At 50.6% G+C, this 24,448-nt stretch overlaps 1 protein-coding gene across 2 annotated transcripts in view; it reads left to right on the top strand.

Annotated features, from left to right (window-relative positions):
- Nucleotides 1-6,918: 6,918 nt before the first annotated feature.
- Nucleotides 6,919-24,448, top strand: part of Kiaa1522 (KIAA1522 ortholog) — a 28,939-nt gene continuing 11,409 nt past the window's right edge. The window contains exon 1 of one of the 2 annotated variants that reach the window (XM_051188875.1): nt 6,919-7,251. In XM_051188875.1, the coding sequence (XP_051044832.1) occupies nt 7,026-7,251 (226 nt within the window). In that variant the 5' untranslated portion in view covers nt 6,919-7,025. Of the gene's footprint in view, nt 7,252-17,441; nt 17,658-24,448 lie in introns of those variants that run through there. The other variant, XM_051188876.1, reaches the window with a different exon arrangement.

The following is a 24,448-nucleotide window of genomic DNA, read 5'->3' as shown; positions in this document are numbered from 1 at the left end:
TCTGTTTGCCTCTGCCCCCTGAGTGTTGGGATTAAAGGCCTACACCACCACTGGCCTACCTGAAAACATTTTTTCATTTCAAAGTAATGAAAAATGAAACACGGGGAGTTGTGCTCTGTGCTAAATTTTTGTTTTGTTTTTGTTGTTTTGAGACAGGCTGACCTGGAAATCACTATGTAGCCAAGGATGACCTTGAACTCTACACCCTCTTGTCTCTACCTCAGCAGTGCTGAGATTGCGTTGCGCGTGCGTGCGTGCGTGCGTGCGTGCGTGCGTGCGTGCGTGCGTGTGTGTGTGTGTGTGTGTGTGTGTGTAGCACCATGCCCAACTCTGTGCTAACTTGCTTTGTTTTGTTTTTGTTTTTGCCTTTTTTTCTTTTTCTTGAGACAGGATTTTCCTATGTAGACTAGGTTGGTTTCCATCTATGCCACCATACCCAGCTTTAAGCTTGGCTGGTTAGTGATGAGATGGTGTGCAGTACTCAGTATAAAGCCAACATTTCTACCAAGTTGTTAGAAACTCTCACCATTTGTCCCTGCTTGTCTCTGAGACTCAGCATTTTCTAATTACTGGCTAACTCAAACCGTGGCAGAAATTATTAAACACTGGCATTCATTTAAAACCATAACCACCACCTATAATGTGGAGGTTCACATTTTGAGGCCATCAACATGTCATCGCTACTTACTATGGCAAGTTGACGTTATTACATGGGCTTCCTTTCTTTTTCCTGTCTGGGTGGTAGGTATTCGGCTCACTTTGGATTGCTGATGCTCATGCCTTTATCTTCCAGCCAAGGCTATAAAGCTTTGATTTTTTTGTTAAAGTGTACGTATGTGGGGCTAGGCAGATGGCTCAGCGGCCAAGAGTACTTGCCTGCTCTTCTAGAGGCCCTCAGTTCAAATCCCAGCAACCACATGGTAGCTCACAACCATCTGTAATGGGAGATCAATCAGATTCCTCCTTTTGGTGTGCATGAAGTCAGAGCACTCATATATATATATATATATATATATATATATATATATATATAATGAATAAATAAATCTTTTTTGTTTGTTTGTTTTTGTTTTTCGAGCCAGGGATTCTCCACATAGCTTTGGAGGCTGTCCTAGAACTTGCTCTGTAGACCAGGCTGGCCTCAAACTTACTGAGATCTGCCTGCCTTTGCCTCTCAAGTACTGGGACTAAAGGTGTGTGCCACCACCACCTGGCTATAAAAAAATCTTTTTTAAAAAGTGTGTGCATATATCCTGTGTTTAGTGCAGGCACACAGGTATCATGATACTTGTGCGGAGGTCAGAGGACCTTGCCTCTTTACCTTGTTTGAGGTAGGGTCTGTTCTTTGCCAATGCATCTTTGTCCAGGTTATCTGTCCCAAGAGCTTTGGTGGGTTCTCCTGTCTCTATTGCCCCTCTCCCTGCAGATCCCAGGCGCCTTATACTGTGTCCAATTTCATATGGGTTCTGTGGATCCAAGTTCAGGTCCTATCCTTGTACAGGAGGCTCTTTACTCTCAGAGCCATCTCCCCAGCCCTAAAGCTTTGATTAATAAAATAAAGTCCACTCATATAGAGCACTGCTTTTGCCAATTTTATCCATTAGAGTGGGAGTGGGCTGAATGTGGAGGCAGTGTGAATTCGGAGTTCGAAGAGAACCTGGGCCATGCAGAGGAACTCTTTCATCAAAAATAAAAGGCCTGGGCAAGGTGGTTCAGCAGGTCAAGGCCTCTGCCATCAGGCCTGGCAAGGAAAGAACCAACTTCTGAAAATTATATTTTGACCACACATGCTATGGTGCACACACTCCTGCGCACGAGTGTGCTTGCACGTGCGCGCGCGCGCGTGCACACACACACACACACACACAATCTATAAATAAGTAAGTCAGTAAATAAATAAAATTTGTAAGAATAAAAAGGAAGCCAGGTATGATGGGCCATACTGTGGTTCTGGTCCTCTGGAAACTGAAGTAGGAGGACTGAGGCTAGCCGAGGATATAAAGTAAGTTTTAGGCCGGCCTGAGCTACAATATGAAACTCTGATGCAAAACAAAACAAAACAAAAGCAAGGGTTGAGAGGGCTAGAGAGATGGCTCAGCAGTTAAGAGTATCTGTTCTGGTAGAGTATCCCAGTTTGGTTTCTAGACCTCACAAGGGACAGGTCACAACCCACATATAATTCTAGCTCCAGGGCATATGATGCTCTCTCTGAGCTCCCTGGGCAGGTATGCACATATTCACATAGATACATACACATAAATTAAAATAATTCTTGAAACCCCCACAAGGGGGTTGACTAGCACTCTTTTGAGGTCCAGGTTGGTTCCTCTCCAGTACAGTATAATCTAGGAAAGAAGGCAGACACTTGTAATCCCAGCACTTGGGAAGAAGGGGGATCAGGAATTCAAGTTGAGTCAGGACCAAAAGTCATCTTCCTCATCTACATAAAGAGTTTTGTTTTGTTTTGTTTTGACTGGGGAGGGTATGAAAATAATCGTAGACTTTGAAAGAGGAAAGGAATCCTCTCCGAACAATATGTACTGAGATTTGAACTCAAAGCCTTGATGGCCTTCACTCTATCACTGAGCTCTATTCCTCCATCCCCAGCGTTTCTTTTTGAGACAGGGCTCTCGGTTTTGCCTTAGAATTGGACATTGTACGGCATGCTATTTCCAAGCAACGTAGCTAGATTACAGGTGCTGACAATACACCACCAAGTCCAATTATTACGCTCTGTAGTCAGTGGATAATAGGGGCTGAAGAGAGGATTTGGAGGTTAAGAGAACTGGCTGCTCTCCCTGAGAGTCCAGGTTCATTCCGTTCCTAGAACCCATGTGGTGGCTCATGTGGAATTACAACCATCTACAACTCCAGTTCCAGAGGACCCAACACCCTTCTGGCCACCATGAGCATGAGGCACACATGTGGTACCCATACATACATGTAGACAAAACATACACAGAAAATAAATTTAAAAAAAAAAAAAGCTAATAGGGCTGGAGAGATGGCTCAGAGGTTAAGAGCACTGGCTGCTCTTCCAGAGGTCCTGAGTTCAATTCTCGGCAACCACATGGTGGCTCATAACCATCTGTAATGAGATCTGGTGCTCTCTTTTAGCATTCAGGGACACGTGCAGGCAGAACACTATATATATAATAAATTCAAAAAAATAAGCAAAGCCAGGCGTTGGTGGCGCACACCTCTAATTCCAGCATTCAGGAGGAAGAGGCAGGTGGATCTCTGTGAGTTTGAGGCCTGCCTGGTCTATGGAGCTAGTTCCAGGACAGGCTCCAAAACAACACAGAAACACCCTGTCTCAAAAAACAAAACAAACAAACAAATAAATAAGGGAATAGGGATGGGGAGAGATGGTTCAGTGGTTGGGAGTAGTGTCTGCTCTTCCAGAGGACCCCGGTTCAATTCCCAGCACCCATATGGTAGCTCATAACTCTAGTTCAAGAGATCCAGCACCCTCACGTAGACACATATGTAGGTAAAACAACAATGCACATAAAAATATACAATTAAAAATGAGTAAATAATAATCAGTGATTGCGGCTTGTTTCTGGATGCTCTGAATCCAGAACATAGTCTAAGACTATGAAGGTGACTACCACCCATTCCACAGAGGTGGCGGCTGGATGGCAGCAGTGACCTCTTAATTCTGCTCTTAAATCTTCTCGTTCCTCCTTTCTCTGGGCTTCTAGCAAGCTGGCACTAAGTGGGAACTGGGTGCGCCTGCCTGCACTGGGCCACTGCAGGGACCCGGGCAGTTATTTCACCTCTCCGCCCAGAAGGGGTGGGGAGAGGCTCAGTGGGTGGAATTAATTTGGGGCTCTGATTCGAAGAGGGGAAGATCAAAGAAGATCCCAGCAGGGAGGTTGTTTGAAATGTTAACAAAGCTGCTAGATGCCCAAGGAGGCTCTCAGTGGAGGACACAGGCATAGGCTGGCATCTGCTGGGGTTAGGTGAGAGGTGTTTCTCTTCCCGGGGTTTACTGGGGGAATCTGCCATTTAGCAGGATTGCATAAGATTCCAACCCTTCCAATTGGTACAAAAGCTGACAGGGGAGGGGACAGGCACAGGAGCTCCCAATCCCTTTCCAGAGTCCTGCTGAAATGAGGGACATTTCACACCTGGCCAGGAGGAGTCTGTCCTAGAGGAAGAGGAAGCCGGGCAGAGACAACACTGGTCCCTGTGGGAGGCAGAGCTAGTCTTGAGCTTTCCAAGAGTATTAAGAGTATTAGCAGAGTTAGAGGGCCCTTGGGCTGCAGCCCTCAGTCTGGTTACTGCTAGTTCCTTTCTGGGGACAGGCTGGCAACTTCCGGCTGGGTCAGGTGACTGCCTGGCTCCAGGTTGGACTTTGTGCATGGGTTACAGGGACTGCTGGGAAGTCAGGGAGCTCAGTTGAGCAAGCATGAGTCCAAGGGAAGCACTCGGCCACAGCTGGAACCCGGGCTGGCCCTTCCCAGGTTGGGTGTCCCAGAAATGTATCTGAATACTAGACCAGAGGACAAGAGGCAAGGCTGGACCATTGCTCACTGGAATACACAAGGCTGTGTATTGGAATGGGGGGGGGCAGAACATAATCCTGATTTTTCCGTGTTCTCTTCTTCCCTGTCTGAATCAGGGGCACCACTCTGTGAGATATTCCAGGGTATTCTGTCATGAGAGGAACTGGATTTATGGAGTCACTTATGGCCTTGAACTCAGAAAGGTCCTGGGTGAAAAGTCCTGGGTGAGAAAGAACATTTTGTTGTTGCCCCACCCACCTGGGTTCTCATTAAATCCAGGCCGGCCTCAACCTCTCTGAGTGGCCCAGGATGATCTTGAGTTGACCTTCCTGCTTCTATGTCCTGACTACTGAATTATACAGTACTGAGGCTGAAAACAACTCTGAACTACCAACACCGGAGCTTTCCTTCTTTTCTTTCCTTTTGTGCAGTGGTGAATCCAGGAGCTCAGACTTGGGAGACAAACACTCTGCCACTGTGCTACAAGTTCATGAAGAGCAATGATTTAATAATACAACTTTTTGTTTTGTTTTTCAAGGCAGGGCTTCTCTGTGTACCTTTGGAGCCTGTCCTGGAACTAGCTCTGTAGACCAGGCTGGGCTCGAACTCACAGAGATCTGCTTGCTTCTGCTTCCTGAGTGCTGAGATTTATTTTTATGTATATTAGTGTTTTGACTGCATGTGTGTCTGTGTGAGGATGTCAAATCCTCTGGAACTGGAATTACAGACACTTGTGAGATGCCTTGTGGGTTCTGGGAATGAACCTGGGTCCTTTGGAAAAGCAGCCAGTTCTGTGTGCTTTTAACCACTGAGCCATTTCAAGAGCAGTGAGTTGTTGCAGCCAGGCATGGTGGTGGTAGCAGTTTACATAGGTCCATCGCAAGATGATGATATGATAGTTGCACAAAGGGTCTTGTAAATTATATAGCTAAACTCTGCCACTGGGAAGGAATATTGAATGAGTTGGTACTGGGCAAAAATAATGAACACTCTTCTGACTGCTCTTTCCAAAAGGCAGAGGAAGGGCTGCAGTTGGGACTCCTAGTCCACCTTCCCCCTCCTGCTGTGAAAACAAACCAATGAAAATTCAGGGTGTCTGCCTTCATACTCTGAATGCATGCAGATCATGCCTTTCCTGAGGCCCTGCTCACCTTTGTCTGCTAGTCTCAGTACCTCTTTTGACGCCTTTCCTTTGAGAGGAAGAGATGGGGTCCGTAGGTTAAGGTTAGATTTTGATCAAAAGCACCCTGAGGGCAGAGCCCATTGCCCATTTGGGAAGGAGAGCTCAACTAGAGTGTAGGCTTGAGTAGTGTTACCAGGAAACTGAGGCCAAGCTTGGGCAGTAGGTGATCTGCTCAGGGGTCCAGGTTCACCACAAGCCTTGGGACAATCAGGAACTAAAGCAGAGGCTGCAGTCAGCTCACAATGTTAGTGACTGAGGTCCACTGCAAGCCAGGGCTGATGAGGCTGTGATCAGTTCCTGTCCCTGTCCTTATGCAGGCCAGGATCAGGAGAAAGCTGTGTGACAAGTTTCAAGCTGATAATGTTGGACAACTCTAATTGGGGGCGATCATAAGACCTTTCTGGGAACCCACCCGGGAGGTTTTTCTAGCCTTCAGGCAGAGATGAGCTTCAGGATAATGTCTTACTCCTCTTCTGTCCTAAAGGGTAATATTCCCTACCTTGCTTTCCTCATGGCTTATAGAATCAGAGCTATAAAAGGGCTTGGTCATCTGTAATAAAGCACCAGAGGCCTGCAAGGAAATGAACACAGCATTTTCCAGACTTTTAAAGCCTTTCTCTTTATCAGTTTCCCCAGGCACTCTAGTCACCTACTAGGACCCACCCTAATTTATCTTCGTTGAGCATCTCAGTGGGAAAGCCCAAGCCTTAACAAGGGTGCCCTGGGGGGGATCAAAGGCCAGTTAAGGGTAAACTGAGGGCTGATCATCTCATACTAGGTACTCAGGAATCAACAATAAGGAGCTATCAAGAACACAGAACATTGCTGGAGGCTGTGGCTGCTGTGGTCCTGAGCCAGGGGAATACCTGCTACCTGCCCACAGGCCTCAGGTGTTTAGGAAAAAGTCGTTCTTAACCGAACCGGAGACAACCGGCTTTCCTGGGGTGGTCCAAGCCCTGCTCCTTCCTGCCCTTCAGATCCTGAACTCTCTCGGTGTCCTCCGCGGGAAAGACTTTCGCAGCTCGGGGAGACCCCCCCCCCACTTCCTCTGAGGCTGGACCTGGTCCTCGGGGCTCTGTTGGCGGGGACGGGCGATTTGCCACTGCGCTGCCACCGTTCCCCCCGCCCCCTCCCCCGACGGCCGCTCCCGCCCCGCCCGCCCCGCGGCCCCGCCCGCGCTGCCCCCGCCTCCGCAGCGCTCGCTCGGCCTCCGCCGCCCAAACTTTTCTCCGGGCGCGACTCCAGCGGCGGCCGCCCCCGCGCATGGGCGCTGCGCCGTAGGGGGCCTGACCCCCGCCGCTGGGACCGCGCGCCCCCAGCCCCGCGCCATGGCGGCCCGCGCGCCCCCCGCCGCACCTGCGGCCGAGGAGCCGGGGAGCCCCGGCGGTCCCCCGCGCAGGAAGAAGTCCCGCTCCGGCCTCCGCCGCGCCTTCAGCTGGCTGCGGGGCAAACGGCGCAAGAAGAAGGCGGCCGGGGCCGAGGGCGCCGAGTCAGCCACCCCCCGGGCCAAGAAGGCGGACGACAAGGCCAAGCGGGCCAAGGGCAAAGGCCGGGGTAAGGTGGCTGGGCACCTGGCTTGAGCGCTCTGAGGGCGTGGCAGGGTGGGTCCTCTGGGGGTCGGCCGGTAAGTGCAAGGGTTGTCTCCTAGGCAGTGGTTTTGGAGGAAGTGAAAAGCCCGGGGCACTCCAACTTAGGCACCACGCCGTTCCAGGGACGTAGCCTATCCGACTTGGAGGGGTCGAGACCCCTGCTGGGACAGGGATCCCCTGACTGAAGCAGGAAGTGCTAGCTGGCTGGCCCTGCTGCTGGAGAGACGTTTCCCTCTCGCTCTCCCAGGTTCTGCCCTCTGCTGAGTCAGGGGGTCAGACTTGATTATGGCCTGAGGCCAATGGGAGAGGCAGGTGGCCTTGGGTCTTGGGGTGTCGGTTCCTTTGGGTCTTTAAGGTCATCCTACTCGAATGGAGTTTTTGCCTTCCAGGTAGATCCTGGTTCCCAGCTTCACAAAGGTTTCAGCTTGGAGTCCTTTGCCTTAGGTTGTTACCAGTGTTAGCTTTTCTCACCCCCACCCTTACCTGGGCCAAACCACAAACATCCGCCTCCAGGGGTGGTGAGATCACCATCCTGAACCAAAGGCCTCTCCTCATCACTTACCCCTTTCCCTAGTCCTGGTAGGGACCTGCTGGTGTTGACAATGGGGGAAACTGAGGTACAAGTTAAATGGAGAGGCTGTGCCTAGGCCGGGTTAGTAACGTCCAGCAGCTGTTTCCTAGTCTTTGCGGAGTTTTGGCCCATGGGTCTTCCTGGAACCTAAGGGATGGGCAGCCTGAGAAACGGGGAAGGACCTGGCCGGTCCCGTTAGGGTCCTGTACTTTTGGCCACTTATTTGACTTTTCCCTCATCCGGTTCTGTCTTCAGTTTGGTGGGGAGAGTTTTAGACTCTCCCATACTGCCCAGCTCCAGGGCTGAAGGTGAGGGAATAGCAGGGGTCAGGGCCCATCCTATCTAGGTGTGTTTACCTTTCCAGTGTCCTTTAACCACCTCTGGAGAATTAGAAGGAACTTTAGGGGTCAGGAAGAGGGTGGGAAACCTGTTGTGTGATAGCATCCGGCCTGATCTTACTTTTGGATAATGGCCCTGCTTCTCTGCGGCCCAGCCACAAATAGAAGTTAGGGTGCTGGGACTGAGATGAATGGGCCAAGCCCTGAGGGAAGGTTTGGATGTGGGGTGTTTCCAAGTGTTCTGCAGTCTCTAGAATTGGAAGGTGTCTGTCAGGGTTCCCCACTGGGAATGAGGGTGAAGTCATCCCCGTCATCTCCCTTAAGGCAGCTTGGGTCAGAACTGCAGCAGTGTGGGTTGTGGTCAGGTTGTCAGGTAGGGTGTTTCCAGGGAACCAGCCTAGAGGCAGAAGGCTGTAGTTAGTACTCCAGCCTCCTGGGGTCATGGAGTCAGTGACCTAGCCTCCTCCTGCCTTGTGTTTGGTATTGAGTGGCACTGGGCTTTCTGGGCAGCAGGTCAGTCTCACTGAGTCCACGTGCAGGGGTGACACCCTCTGCCCTGAGCTGTTGTCTTCCCAGGTCTGGAGGTGGCCCCAGGTACTTCCGAGGGCAGTCTTGTTTCTTTTTGCTCCAGCCTTCTATTGTTCCGATTGTTTCCTTGTCACCTGCCTGGCCCAACTTCTTTTCTGTTTATTAAGAGAAATAAATCCGAGCTCTCTAATCTCCACTGGCCAGGAAGGGAAGGCTGGAGGCTTAACTCTTTCAGGGAAACCGGCCATCAGGATGGAGCTTGGAGAAAGAGGGACACACAGGGGCATTTCTGGGAGGACAGGGAGGTCTCTGTGGGAGCCCATCAGGTCCATCACTTCTCAGAACCCGAGATCTGAGGGGCACAGGTCCCCCCTGCTCTACTATAAAGTGGGAGAAGGTGCTTGCAATGGAATTTTGAGCCTCACGTCTTTCCCCCAGGACTCTTGTACTTCCTCTTTCAGACTTAGAAGGAATCCGACATTGATTGATTACTCTGATACTTACATCCATTTCCTCACTAGGTCCTATTTGCAAAGCCCTGTGTGGTGGCAACACACACTCCAGCACTGGAGCTGCTGAGGCAGGAGAATAAATCTGAGGCCAGCCCAGGCTACATATCAACACTTCATCTCCGAGGGGCGGGGAGTCCCATTTGTAGATGAAAAAAACCTGAGGCTTTGTGACAGTGAATGATTGCTTTGCCCAGACTGAGATTTAAATTGAAAATCAGATGTCTCCCAAACAAACACAATTCTCCACAAGACACAGGGGTGAGGCTTGGAGATCTTATGCAGCTCACTCTACAGTTAGGGGTCAGGCAGGAGAGAGGCAAGGGAACTTGACAGAGTGGGGACAGTATCAGAGTCAGGCAAGTGACTTTATTTCTGATACAGCTACTAAGATGCATGACATTGGATGAAGAACTTCACTGTGTTGCCTCATGGGAAAGGGAAGGGGCCGTTCCCCGGACACAGCCTTGACGATCCAAGGTTCTTACAAGAGATGATATAAAGCTTACAGGAAAGACAAGGCAATGTGGAATGCAAGGGGTTGCTGGGTGCTGTTTATAAATGTAGTGACAGTGACAGGGGTGGGTTTGGAGGCCAGTGAGAACAATCCTGTTGTCCCTCTCAGCTGCCCATTCACCCTTCCATGCCTGCCCTTCCTTATCTGTAAAATTAGGGTGTTCAAGAATCTAGGGGGCTGGAGGGATGGTTCAGTGCTCTTCCAGAGGTCCTGAGATCAATTCCCAGCAACCACACCATGGCTCACAACTATCTGTAATGAGATCTTGTGTCCTCTTCTAGCCTGCAGGGATACATGCAGACATAACACAGTATATATAATAAATAAAATTTTTAAAAATCCAATTAGATAACAGATATGCAAAACTCTGTGAACTGTGGGTCATGGTTCATTGGTGGCAGGCTTTCGAAGTGGGATGCTGAGAACTTGGGTATTGGTTCAGTTCATTTTAGTCTATGTCATATTACATCTCAGACACGAATGTTGATTATTACTGATGTGGAGTCAAAGGGGAGTCTTACCTTGTCTCACATAAGAGGAAGTTGCAAACAGGAACTGGTATTTTCTGTAAAGATCACCTGAACAAGTATGGAGGGATGGAGTGTTCTGGGACTGATGCCAGGACAGGTTCAGTGGCTAGCCAGGGAAGGCTTTCTGGAGGTGGCAAACAGGAAGCCAGTCCAGGTTGAAGGGAGAAGAGAATTAACAGTCTAGTTTGCTTGGACTTGGGCTTGGCTTTTCTCTGTGTTTGGAGGTAAGCAGCTTTCATCAGTACAGGTGAAAAGTTCTCAGGATAGAAGCAAGTTGCCCAAGGGCAGCTGGACTCATTGAAAAAGAGTCTTTAGTACACAATCAGGCATTGCTCAAAGTGATGGGAATACCTGAAGCCAAATTTGGGAGTTGGAGACATGGCTCAGTGGTTAAGAACACTGGCTGTTCTTCCTGAGGTCTTGAGTTCAATTCCCAGCAACCACATGATGGCTCACAACCATCTGTAATGGGATCTGATGCTCAGGAAGACAGAACACTAATCATACATGTATGTCTTTTTTCCTTTTTCTGTTCTTTAAGGACTGGCTGCTTGGGGCTAGGGAGGTAGTGCAGTTGGTAGAGTGTTTGCCTGCCCCTGGCCCTGATCTCTGTATCCACGGTACAGAATGAACTGGGTGTGGTGGCACACACCTGTAAGCCTAGGCCTGGGGAGGAGGAAGCAGGAGGTGTCTGGAGTTCAAGGTCATTTCAGCTACACAGGGAGGTTAGGCCAGCAAGGGATACTTGAGACCCTCCCTGTCAATGGAAATGATAAATGATGTCTGTCATAGCACTGCGTGACAGTCTTCAAAGGCCATACTTTCAAAGTAATGAGTTTCTGACTGGAGAGTGCTCCCTTCCACCAGGGCTGGCTTTGGGGGAGGGGTGTGTGGCCCTCATGTCTCCTTTGGGCAGTGATAGAATTCAGGAACTCCCTCTCACTGCCAGCCCAGCAGAGGTCACCCTAGGAACTCCTTACCTTCCTTTTGGCCACAGCCTCCGTGGGGCTGTACAGAGTCTAGGATGGCGTTTTGTTTGTTTTTAAAGTAGATCCCTCACTCCAGTGGGGTCACTCGATTTTACAGCCTTCAATTTTTTTTTTTTTTTTTTTTTTTTTTTTTTTTTGGTGGCGCACACCTTTAATCCCAGCACTCCAGAGGCAGAGGCAGGTGGATCTCTGAGTTTGAGGCCAGCCTGGTCTACAGATTGAGTTTCAGGACAACCAGGACTACAGAGAAACCCTGATTCAAAAAAACCAAACAAATAGGGCTGGAGAGGGCTCAGCCTTTAAGAGCACTGACTGCTTTTCCAGAGGAGCTAGGTTCAATTCTCAGCATCCACATGGCAGCTCCCAATTGTCTGTAACTTCTGTTCCAGAGGACCGGATACCCTCACACATACAGTCAAAACATCAATGCACATAAATAAATTTTTTTGAAATTTTGAAATTTATTTTATGTATGAATATTTTGCCAGCATTTATGTATGTGCATGTATGTGCCTGGTGCCCACAGAGGTCAGAAGCCTGTGTTAGGGTGCCAGATCCCCTGGGACTGGAGTTATCAATGGTTGCGAGCCACCATGTAGGAGCTGGGAATTGAACTGGAGTACTGTAAGAGCAGCAAATACTCTAAACCACTGAGTCATCTGTTCGGTCCCCCCACCCCCCTCTTTGAGATAGTTTCATTATGTAGTTCTGGCTGATTGGAACTCACTATGTAGACTGGAGACCCAGCAGGCTGGCAATGTCACCTTTCTGTGCTGAACTATATGATTCTAAATTTTATTTCCTTTATGTATCTTATGTGTATGGCGTTTTACGTGCACATGTGTCTGTGCAGAATTTGCATGCAGTGCTTGTGACAGCCAGAAGATGTGTCAGATCTTCTGTGACTGGAGTTAGAGATGGTTGTGAGCCACTATATGGGTGCTGGGAATGGAACCTGGGTCCTCTGGAAGAGCAACCAGTGCTTTCAACTGCTGACCTATCTCTCCAGCCTCAAAGTTAATGATATTTATTTATTTAGAGGCAGGTTTCACTGTGTCACCCTGGCTATTCTGGAACTTGTCATGTAGTTTAGGTTGGCCTCGAACTCAGACCTGCTTGCCTCTGCCTTTCAAGTGCTGGCCTTAAAGGTACCTGTTGTCACACTCAGCAACTAACAATAGCCTACATCATTCTGTTTTGTTTATTTGCTTCACTTTTTGTTTATTTTTTGAGACAGGGTTTCTCTTTGTATCCCTGGCTGTCCTAGACCTTGCTCTGTAGACCAGGCTGGCCTTGAAGTCAGAAATTTGCCTACCTCTGCCTCCCGAGTGCTGGGATTGAAGATGTGCGCCACAGTTGCCTGGCTGTCTATATCATTCTAAGATAAAGTGATGACCCAAAGTCTCTTGGGCACATTTTGTGTGAGGCTGGGTCTGTTTGCTTTCAGTTGTATGCCATGTATTTTCAGGTGCTGCTACATTCTGTGCATTTTCTTTGCCTAAGGTGTGTTTGCCTTCATTTTTCTGTTCACTGAGCTACTATCTATCCTTTAAGGTACCACTGTCCTCATGTCTTTGATACTCCTCAGGAACATTATCTTCCCGTTGGGTGGGTGTCTCTATCCAGGTTTTTAGCTTGGGGCCTAGGCCATGGTTATGGAGGCAGGGTTCCCTCCGCTACAGTAGAGTGGTTTTTCACAGAGGAGATGGTGGCTGTTCTGTCTGTCTTCTAGTCCCTGTGACTGGATGTGCATTACCTGCCTTGGGTCTAGACAGCAAAGGGAGACAACTAATTTCACAAATGCTCAGCACCTACTGTGTGCCAGGCACTGAACTCAAGATGAACAAGAGAGGCGAAGTCTCAGTCCTTGAACCTCAGAATCTGTGAGAGTACTAGCTCAGAAGGGTGAGTCACTGAACAAATAACAAATAACGAAGGGGCAGAAATCCTGACTGGAGCTGGGTGTGGGGCACAGGGCTGCAATCTCAGCACTCGGTTGGTAGAGGCAGAAGGAACCAGAATTTAAAGTCATCTTTAGCTACACAGCAAGTTGGGGTGCAGCCTGTTTGAAAAATCTAAATCAAGACAATAAAGAAAGGGCACCACAGAGACCCTCTGGGATGCCAAAGGACAGCTTTCCCTGAGGTAACACGTGCAGTAGAGCTGAGGGCTGAGAGGAAGCTGGGGTGAAGGGATTTGTAGCACTTGGCTGGCTTTCTGGAGAGTCGTGGGGGAACCTGGATCACCATACCTTACTACTCAGGTACCCTGAGGACAGGAGCTGGGTGGAATGGCTCTTGCCTTGGCCCTGCCCAGCACAGGGCCTGGCACTAAGTGACTTTGGGTCATGATCCAGCATGAGCAGCTTTAAGTCCTAGATGGTCAAAACTGGTACCATAAGGAAACTTCATGGTACTTACAGGTAGGCTCTGAGGAGAGGGGGGCGACTTGCTCAAGGACCTGCCTCCTTGGGGAGGCTGACCTGAACCTGCTGGGTCTTAGTGCAGGACTAGAGCCCACCTTGGGTGTGGGGGGCAGGCTGACTTTAGAGCCCTCCACTTCTTTGTTCAGACTTCAAACAGAAAAGCCCTTCCCAGAGAGGAGCCTCTACGAGGGTGGGAAGAGCAGGAAGGAAGCCAGGAGGGGCCCAGGGAACCCCCTCACCAGGAGGGGCCCAGGGAACCCCCTCACCAGGAGGGGCCCAGGGAACCCCCTCACCAGGAGGGGCCCAGGGAACCCCCTCACCAGGAGGGGCCCAGGGAACCCCCTCACCAGGAGGGGCCCAGGGAACCCCCTCACCAGGAGGGGCCCAGGGAACCCCTCACCAGGAGGGGCCCAGGGAACCCCTCACCAGGAGGGGCCCAGGGAACCCCTCACCCTCAGACACCTTCAGGCCTTGTCCCAGTTCTCTTGCCTCGTGCACCCAGCCATCTGCTTGAACCTCCCTCAGGCCTGGGAAGAGCTTGCAGTCTATGGAAGCGGCATTGGCCACAGGGTCTGCTGAACTAGGGTAGGGGGTAGCCTGACACTGTGACCCGGAAAATCCACCCCCGATGATGTTGCAGGGAGCAGAGCAGGACACCCTCCCACACTCCTGGAAATCCCCTCTCTCCCGAACCCTCAAAGCCCTCTCAGCTGCTCCTGGCCTGTCACATGCTGAAGAACTGGAATGAGAGGGAGCATTGTATAGTATTTGGCTTGAGCATAGTTGGGTGGGGAGAGGGGGTCCGCAGCCCCCAGGGCCACCTCCAGCTGCTTGGCCGAGTGCAGGAAGGAAGGAGGTGAAAGCAGCTGCCTGGGGCAGGAGGAATGAAATCTTCCACCTTGCCCAGTGCACAGCCCACTCTGTCCTCGTGCTCCACTGTTCTCAGGGCTGGTTCTGCAAAGGACTGCTTGCTCCACTCACAGCTGACTGCACACAAATGCAGTATGGCCAGCACGGCCTGCACAGGCACTGAATCTGAATCTTGTGGCAGAGTGTGTGATACCTGCTGGGTTCCTGGGGTGGGAGGAGATGACCATGTAGGCCTCCCGTCTGCTTTGGATGTTCTGTCCCGGTGGTGTCACAAGGCTAATCATGTGGCTCCTGGGTTCTTGGCCCATATGCTTACTTACCATACTGGTCCCTCCTAACCCCAGCTCATTCTGCTTCTCCCATGTATGGCAGCCAGGGGCTAAACCTCTTCCCCAGGATCCTGCAGCAGGTACCGTCTTTGAAACAAAAAGTACAAATGTGCTGTTTCCACTACCCACCACTCCCACCACCAGACAGACACACTGCCGCTTCCACACACAGTAAGCAGGCCTTGCCATCTCCGTCTTCACCACACTCAGTATCACATAGGGCACACACCTGCTGTGTGCTGAGCTTGAGTTGCCAAGGGTTATGCACACAGGTACTACCCTTTTGGATATTTTTGTAGTTGGTAAAGTAGATAGCTAAATAATTTGATGTCTTAAACTAAGTGCTGGGGTAGGGTGTGTTCAGTATTTCACAGGGTGGTACCTGTTGAGTACAGAAAGTTGGGCCAGAGAGAAGGGTATATGGAGGAGCAGGGGTCAAGCAAGGCTTTGACGATGAAAAGGAGTCTTCCAGGCAAAGGGAGGGGTCAGCAGATGTGAGGTCTGGAAGTGTACACTAGAGAGGGCAAGTCATTTTGTGTAGTTAGAGCTCTGAGAACTAAGACAGCTGGACAGAAGGCTCCTGTAATAGGCAGGGGCAGTGTGTGCAGTGCCTCTGGTGGCCAAGGCACCTTCCATTCCAAATATCCTCCCAGGCACCTTGCTTACCTGACCACACTCAATTCATGCCAGAGGACAGATGTGCACTTACTTTGTGAGTGTTCTCTGCTCCCACATGCCACCTGTCCCCACTGTGTACCTTGGTTTCCTCATCTGTGAATGGAGTAAGGTCTCTACCATCTTTCTACCCTCCTTTTTTTTTTTTTAATGTGTTCCTATATTTATATATTTATTTCTTGTGTGTGCATTCCATATTATGTGTGTAGAGGCCAGAGCAACTAATGGGAGTTGGTGTCCTCCCCTGTGGATCTTGGGAACTGTAACTTAGCTAGTATAGCATATCAGCTGGTGCTTTTACCAGCCAGCCAGCCAGCCAGTCATCTCCTAGCTTTGCTACAGGGTTCTATTCTGTCTGCAGAGCAGTGAGATTGGTGCATACAGAGCACGCCGTTTTCTATGATGAGTAAAATGTCAGCTCTGCAGGGACTGCATTGTTGTTAACCTCAGGTTCTTAGTAAGAGCAGGGCCTCAGGGAGGGTTGGGATCAGTTTTGACCCTCCCATTTTGCAAGAGAGGCAAGTGTCCTGGAATCGCTGGGCATTCCAGCAGTGCGGTATAGTAGAAAGGCTGGTTGGCCTAGCTGGCAGAAAGAATAAGCCATACTATACTGCAAAGAAACTAGAACCAAGGCCTCTGGACACATAGTCCTGTTTGAGAGGTCAGGTAAAATAATGATGACTGAGAGTTGCTGTGGATGCTGTAGGGCAGAGGGTAGGCAATGCATTGCTTACAGGCAGCTGTGAGTACGCAGAGGTTGCCTTGGGTAGTCTAGAAGGCTTTCAGAACTGGTAAGGCATAGTGTGGGTTTTGAAAGTAGAGACTTCTGTGAGGAACACACAGCTCTGAAATGTGATACATGGGTGGCTTCAGATGTGTACACCTACGTACACACACAAACAATAAATATAACTGCAATATACATAAAGCATACACAGTCTTATTGACAAACATTATGCATATATACACAGACAGATGGTTCGTTACAAACTCAAACACAAACAAATCAGTGATATTCAGCTATCCTGAGCAATACAATCACAACGATAAGCAAATATACAAAAGTACACATTCAACATTCAAACATGGACACAAGTGTACCACACATGATTACTAGTCAGGGACAACTGAATGTTTACGGTGGAGGGTATATATGTCCATCTACACAAATACCTAGTTATATTCAATGCCCCCAGTTATACACATATTCAGGTACTCATCCTTCAAGGTCAAAGACGAGAGAAAGTCATGGAAAGCTGTAGGTACTGGTGAGTCTGGAGGTGGTTCCTAGCTCTGTATGCTCTTGAAATATGGGTCAATCAGCTGACTTCAATGAACCCTAGTTTCCCCGTCGGTAAAATGAATACGACAAAAGTACATACCTTGTGGAATTATTTTGTGGATGAAGTGAAACACTGCCTGAAAGCAGGTAGCATGGTGCTTCGCACACATTGAGCACGAAGCAAAAATATGCTACTATTATTTGCAGCACCCTAAGTTCAGAGATAGTTCGATACATGTGCAGTTCGATACATGTGCAGGTAACAGTCGGGAGAGAGGCGATACACAAACACGTGACACTCACGGGGTGGTGGCCAGTGGGCCCAGCAGTAGCAGAGGTCCAGCCTCTAGTTCTTCCAGTTCCACTGCAGTCCTTCCCAAAGGCAGGCTGTGCTAGGCTGGGAGATCCCGCGACCCGCCTACCCAACCTGGACAGCCAGAGCCCTTTCCGAGCTCCCAGGGCGGGGCGGCTCAGCAGGTCTCCCTGGTCCCTTGGAGGGGTGGAGCGGAAGGGCCGCGCGCCAGGCCCCGCCCCTCCTCTGGCCCCGCCCTCAGCGTGACCATTGGCCACAGCACTAGGGGGCGTGGCCGGGCTGGGGCTGGGGGCGCCCGCGGTGGCCGCCCGCGCGTCTCGCTGCCTCCCTCCCGGGGCTGCGGGGCCCGGAGGCTGGGCTGCCTGGGCCGCATTTTGGTTCCTACGCCAGCTCCCTCACTCGCCATGGGCAACTCACACCACAAGAGGAAGGCCCCCAGCGGTCCCCGGACCCGCAGTTTCTGGCGCTTCGGGCGATCGGTGAAGCGGCCCGCAGGTAGGGGTGGGGGCGGGGCAGGTGGGGAGGAGGGTCCCTGCAGTCTGCCGCCGCTGTGCTGTCCCCTCCCGGGGCCTGGTGGGCGTGAGGGTGGGGGGCCGGGAATCCGTTCAGATCCCACCCCTCACATGCGCACGGACACACACGTACCCACTCATGCCCACGGGTGGGCGTGCGTACATTTTTACATTTTGCACACAACACCCATTCTCCTGTTTGTCAGTGCAGTGACCAAAACCGCATACACAGTCACACCCACGCACTGGCACCAGGACACAGATCCCGAGGCACAGGTATATATACCTGTGCACACGATTTACATGGCCACATGAGCTACACCCACACTCAGGTTGACACACAGGCACACACATGAGTCATGTTGGTACAGTTGTCCGGTGTCTTAGGCACCCAGCTGTACACACAGGTTCACGGGCAGATCCTAATACGCTGTGTACAACACACATGGACGTGCACACACAACACACGTACTTGTCCTCCAAATCTTTACCCCTAACAATCTGAAAGTTTGCAGGAGGGAGGGGAGACAAAGGTGGGAGGGAGAAGCAGGAAACTAGGGCTGAAGGCTGGGGACCTCCTCCATCTGGCTCGATCGGGAGTCCAACTGGTTCTCCGAACCCACCCCCACCGCGCCACTGCATCCTGTCTGTCACTGCAGCCCCCCCCCCCCGCAGTTCCCGAGGTCGCCGCCCCATTCCCCCCCCCCTTTCAATGCAGCCACCGGGCTGGAACGCAGTTGCAGCCCTTCTTCCCGGCGTGCTGCGGGATCCCTCCGCGGGTCACATTCCAGTCTCTAAGGGTGGGGGCTAGGGAACGAAGAAGGCCTCCAATCCCAAGGCTGAGAGTGCGACAGTTCTGGGTATCCCAGAGAATCCCAAAGGGATTCTGGAGGGGCTGCCTGGTTTTCTCACCTTGTAAATGCAGAGACTGGGGAGGGGCACTGTGATGGATTTAAAATTGTACCTCTTCAAAAAAAAAAAAAAAAAAAAAAAAAAAAAAGGGGGGGGTCTTCAACAGAGGCAGATGTTCTAAGTATGGCACCTGCTGGTCTGGGGTAAGGAGGGAATCCAAGAGGAAGTGGAATGGGGGCCTGAGTTACACCTCTGTTCCCAGGGTGGCCCACATTCCTAGAGGACAGCATGGAGCCTGATGATCTCATTCTTCCATCAGCTGTCCACATGAGGGTGATGGGAAGCCTAGATGGGGGGTCTGCACTGCCAGAGGTGCTGGTGACCTTGGTCAGATTCTTTTGGTTTTCTGGACCTCCTTGGCTCCTACACTGGACCTGTCTGAAAGGAGGGAACCTTAGCATTGGTGACCTGGGAGCCTTACAGTTCTGGCTGGCCATTTCAAGAGATTGGGCTCTAGAGAAAAGGGCTTCCTTGTTCAAGGTCATTTCATTTGATGATTTTGAGTCATTGTAATGATGATCAAGCAGCAGGAAAGGGTTAATATTGTTCAGGTGGACAGTTTCTCAGAAGGTGGGTGTTGATGAGGAATTCCAGTAGTTTCCCTGCTCTGTCAACTGTGAAGTCCTGGCTGTGGCTCTCCCTCCCTCACTCTGGAAGCTGCACTGAGCCAGCAGGCTGGGTTTGGGCTGGGCACTTCATTTGCTCTCTGATGGTTGATCTGATGTGTTTGTTTCCTGAGAACCAAGGGTTGGTACAAACTTGTGACTGAAGGAAAGCATAAGAAGGCGGTGTTTCGAGCTGGTCATGATAGCAAGTGCCTGAAGGATGGAACGTTCAGGAACGTTCACAGCTTTTTTGTTTGTCTCTATGACATAGGGTCTCTCAGCCTTTACCATGACTCCCACATTCTGGGATTATATAGGCTCAAGCCACTAGTCCTGGCTTTGACATCCTGTTTCACTCTGTGACTTCCAGTGACTCTTGTGTTCCACTGACCTGCTGCAGCTAATCATGCTCCAAGGTGTTGCTAAGAAGCCACAAGCATTGTCAAGGCAACACAAGGGTCAGGGCTGGGGACTGTCCAGGCTGTGCATCCAATCTGTTGTACTGGGGTCAGTTGTAGAAAGCTAAGGCAATGCTCTGAGCTCAGTCTTTGGAGTGGCTACAGGATTGAGGTTCACTCTGGATTGTTGGTGAAGCTGGAGGGCACAGCTGGAGGGCACAGCTGGGCTTTTGTGTACCTGTGAAGTATGGCATAGTATTGGGAGTGGGCATGGGGGCTAGGGAGAAGTAGTTGAGGCTCCTTCTTTGTGCCTGGGAGAAGAGGTTCTGCTGTTAAGTTTCAGTGCCTTTTGTTTACTTATTTTTTTGGGGGGGGTTTGAGATAGGGTTTCTCTGTGTAACTCTGGCTACTGGCTATTCTGGAACTCACTCTGTAGACCAGGCTGGCCTCAACTCATAGAGATCCATCTGTCTCTGCCTCCCAAGTGCTGGGATTAGAAGCATCGGTCAGTCCTTTTACCCTGAAGGTTTAAGTTCTCAGTCTCCTGGGTCCAGGTGTAGGACTGGGGTTTGAATGCTTGCAAACTTTATTGGTCTGTGAAAAGGGGATTTAGGAAGTGCAAGGTGGCCAGAGGGGACTGAAGAATCCAAGTTATTGGGAGCCAGTGACAGTGTTTGAGAAAAGGGAGGAGCCCACAAAACTGGTGTGTTAGGAAGATGGCTCCAGGGCTAAGGCAGGTGCAGGTAGGGCAGGTTAGGGTAGGGGGTGGGGTTGTGAGAGTGGAAGCTCAGAACCTATTGCAGTAATCCAGGGGAGAGGTGATGAGGTGAGGGCTGGGACAGGGTGGGGGCTGTGGGAGGGGGGGGAGGAGACAGCAGAATTGACAGTACCTGGGACTAGTAGGATGTTGGGAGCAAGGCTGTGGGATTGCATCAGAGATGTTACTGTACGGAGAAATTAGGCCCAGTGCTAGCTTTCTTCATTAATTCATTTCTCTTGCAACAGTTAACAAGAGACAGTCTTCTTCACTCCATTTTACATATGGGTAAGGTAGAGCTCAGATAAGTGAAATCACTTGTGTAATGCTACAGAATGAGGAGATAGCTAAAATGGAATTCAAACCCAAGTCTGTCAGTCCATGGGTGGAGAGGTTTCACATTGTAACTGGTCCAGAGGTCTGAGACAGAAAACGTGAACCCTGGGAGATTGGACACTATGGCACCCACACGAGTAGGAAGCACTGTGGGAGAGGGGCAGGAGTTAGGTATTGAGACCTCCAGGGCTTAGAGAGTGAACAGAGAGAAAGGGAAACCCAGACCTTAGGAAGGCAAAGTCCTGCCTTGATCAAATGCCCTTGGAGGTGGGAAAGGACCTAGGTGGGCAGGGGCGGGTCGCTAAAAAGACATTGCACACTGCTTCTTAGGTGTAGGGTCCCTGGTTCTGGGCAGGTTGGAGAATGCACACTGCAAACTGAGAGTGCTGGAGAGCCACCTGCCTTCCCACCTCCTCTTCTGGTCCTCCCATGCACACGAGGCCTGGCTAGTTATCATTTCCGTCTTGTAGGTGGGAAGACCAAGGGAAGGGGCTGATGGGCAGACTGTCTGGACTTCCTGTGTCTTCTCCTGGAGACAGAGGCCACTCCCTCTCTCACCTTCCTCTTTTGGAGGAGACTTGTGACCAACTGTGCGATATCTGAACTTGCTTGTGGAAGCACAGGGCTTCCAGATAAGGGACTTACCCAGCCCTCAGTGATCTGAGGAGTCTGATAAGCTGAACCACCTTTCATTTTTTTTTTTTTTTTTATGATTTTTTTGTTTTGTTTTGTTTTTGGTTTTTTGAGACAGGGTTTCTCTGTATTGCTTTGGAGTGTCCTGGAACTCGCTCTGTAGACCAGGCTGGACTCGAACTCACAGAGATCTGCCTGCCTCTGCTTCCCAAGTGCTAGCATCAAAGGCATAAGCCACAGACACCTGACTGTGACTTATTTTTATCTTATGTGCACTGGTGTTTTGCTTGCATGTGTGTCTCTGTGATGCCTTAGAGCTGGAGTTCCAGACAGTTTGAGCTTCCATGTAGGTCCTGGGAATTGAACCTGGGTCCTCTAGAAGAACCGTCAGAGCTCTTAATGGCTGAGCCATCCCTCCAGCCCCTGGACCACCTTTATATTCCATGTGTGATCCTAAATGGGGACCACTGCCCCCCTTTAGGGCCAGAGTTATGCACAAAAAAGGGCTTTTTAGAGATTATCTCTCCCACACTGCAATTGGGGAAACTGAGGCCTATGCAAATAGTGACTAAGCTTCAGTTAAGGGCCAGCCAAGGTGCAGGCTAGTTCTGACTTCCAGGTTTGGAGTCTGCCTGTTCTTGGGCCTGGACTGCCAGATAGGGGTTCAGGTCACTGAGGAGAGATTTGGAGCTGATGTTAAGTGTGCTTTATCAGACTTTATCTTAATGGTCATTAACTTCACTTGAGATTGGAAGAGAGCTCAGGAAGTGGGCAGGGCCAGGAAGTGGGCTGGGGCAGTGAGCAGCTGGTTGTATGGGAAGAACTTGGTTTTGTAGCTAGTCAGAGCTGGCTTACAGAGTGACTCTCCTCTGTCTTTACCAGCCCTGTGACCTTAGGCAAGTCACCGACACTTGAGGTGTGCCTCAGTAGAAAGAGGACTTAGTGTCACCACAGCTGGCCTTCAGGAATACTAGCTACTGCTGTGCTATGAATGGAAAGGCCTTATTTGTACTGCCCACACCCTGGACAGGTCAAGGCCAGCTCCGATACAATACTGTGTGTTTATGCTGGGTTGAGTACCTTTCAGACAAGGGTTTCATATAGCCCAGGCTGGCCTCAAATCCTGAGTGCAGATATTACAGACAGAGGCCACTGTGCCCCTTTTTATGAGGGGCTGGGACTTAGACCCAGGGCATCATGGAAGCATTCTACCAGCTGAGTTACAGCTCCAGTCCAATCAACTAATTTTTGTTTTCTTTTTTTGTGGACAGTGTTGGATATCAGACCCAGAACCTTTCATCATGCTGGACAAATGCTGTACCACTGAGCCTATCTCCAGTGTGGTTAGCTTCTTCTCCCTCTCAAATTATTAATTTACATATTTTATGTGTAGGTATGGCGTGCTTGTAGATTTGTTCACTAGAAGATCACCTGGGGACTGGAGTTACAGATGATAGTGAGCTACCATGTGTGTGCTGGGAATTGAACCCAGGACCTCTGGAAGAGCAGACAGTGCTTTTAACTGCTGAGCCATGAGACAGGCTGAGTCTCAAACACACAGTAGTCCTCCTGCCTCTGTCTCAAGTGCTGAGGTTATAGGTGTCATCACCATTGCAGCTGGTGAGGTCCTACCTCAGAAAAAAGCAAGCAGAGGTAGAGAGACCTAATTTATTTGTCCAAAGCCTGGGATCTGGTTTTTCTGACTCTTAGCCCTTTCCCCTGCTGATTCCTGCTGGTTGCTTCTCTGGCATCCATAAAATGGAGATAACTATGCTTGGAGGGAACAAAGAGAGGGCTTGGAAATTCAGAATTCCCTGGCCGAAGGGGCCATTATGTCATTGTTGGTAGATGCTGACCTGGGGACTCATTATGACACTTATTATATTACTATATTATTGTAGCTAATTCTTCCTCCACTACTGCCTGTCCCCCTAGGGCATCCTGTGGGACCTCATCCTCCCCTTGTGCTCCAGGCACCGCCTGCCCCCCAATATTTACATTAGAACCTGCCTGTCCTGTTGGCTCTGCCCTACTGTGGAGGGCCTGGACACTGGGAGAAGGGAAGTAGACCTCATCTGCAGAGGTGAACTGCACCGGTTTTGGTCAGGGAGGGGCTGTGGCTCTGGCTGATCTTTACCCATTAACAGACTTGGGACTGCCATGGCATTCGGTGTGATTTAAATGTGGGATCCACAACTTCCTGGTAGGGTGACCTTCAGTAAGTACAGACCTTCCCCTTGAGCCTCCTCACCTTGTTGGGTGGTGGAAGAGTGTTTGTGAACAGCAAGGTGTCTGCACCTGAGTTAGTTACGCTGTCCCTGTGTTGTCTTCTTCTGCCTCTGCCTCTAGAATGTGTGTCTGGAAGAAGCCTGCCTCTTTCCCCTCTCTCCAGCTTGTATACCTGGATATAGAGAGGAGTTGAGGCCAAGAGCCCCTAAACACCCTGAATCTTGGATAGAGAGGTGACCAAGGGCAGAAAGACAGAGCAGAGGGTTGGCCGGGGGAGGGTGCCGGCCCCTGAGCAGGCCACCTGGCCAGCTGTGCCCTCCCCCCTCATTCTTCTCCCCTGAGTCAGGCCTGCTCATTTGTGGGTGCGCCACCCCCGCCCCTTGCTCTGGAATGGGGCAGGTTGAGGCCTCACCCTATAGAGGATGGTGCCAAGAGACTGTGCACACATGCGCACAAGCGAAGGTGGCTCCAGAGGGAGGCAGGCCCTTGCCCCTATCTCCGGGCTCAGGAAAGCCCCTGAGTAGTAAGTACACACACCTACCTTCCTGTACATGCACCACTTGGCAGGCCCTGTGTGGGTCTGCAGGCCTGCAGTAGGTGAGGAGGGTGTAGGTTTCCGGGAGGCTTGTAGGCTTGTATAAGCTTTGTTAGTGCAGTCCTGGATATACCCATCTGTGGAGGTGGCTACGGTGGGACATTCGTTCTCAGGGTACTTGACACTGCCTCCACCATGGGCGTGCTGTGTACTTCCTGGTGTGCCATGCTTGATGGGGCCTGGCAGGGACGTCTCAGGTCTGGAGGCCTCCTCCCTTAGACAGGTGAGGGTGGTGGCAGCTGTGCTAGAGCCTTTACCTCAAGGTCTCTGCCCCAGGCACCTCTGGCCTGTGAGACAGAAGCCTGAACT

This window comes from Phodopus roborovskii, unplaced genomic scaffold, assembly GCF_943737965.1.
Source record: "Phodopus roborovskii unplaced genomic scaffold, PHOROB, whole genome shotgun sequence".
NCBI classification, from domain to species: domain Eukaryota; kingdom Metazoa; phylum Chordata; class Mammalia; order Rodentia; family Cricetidae; genus Phodopus; species Phodopus roborovskii.
This window is presented reverse-complemented; position numbering and strand designations above follow the sequence as displayed.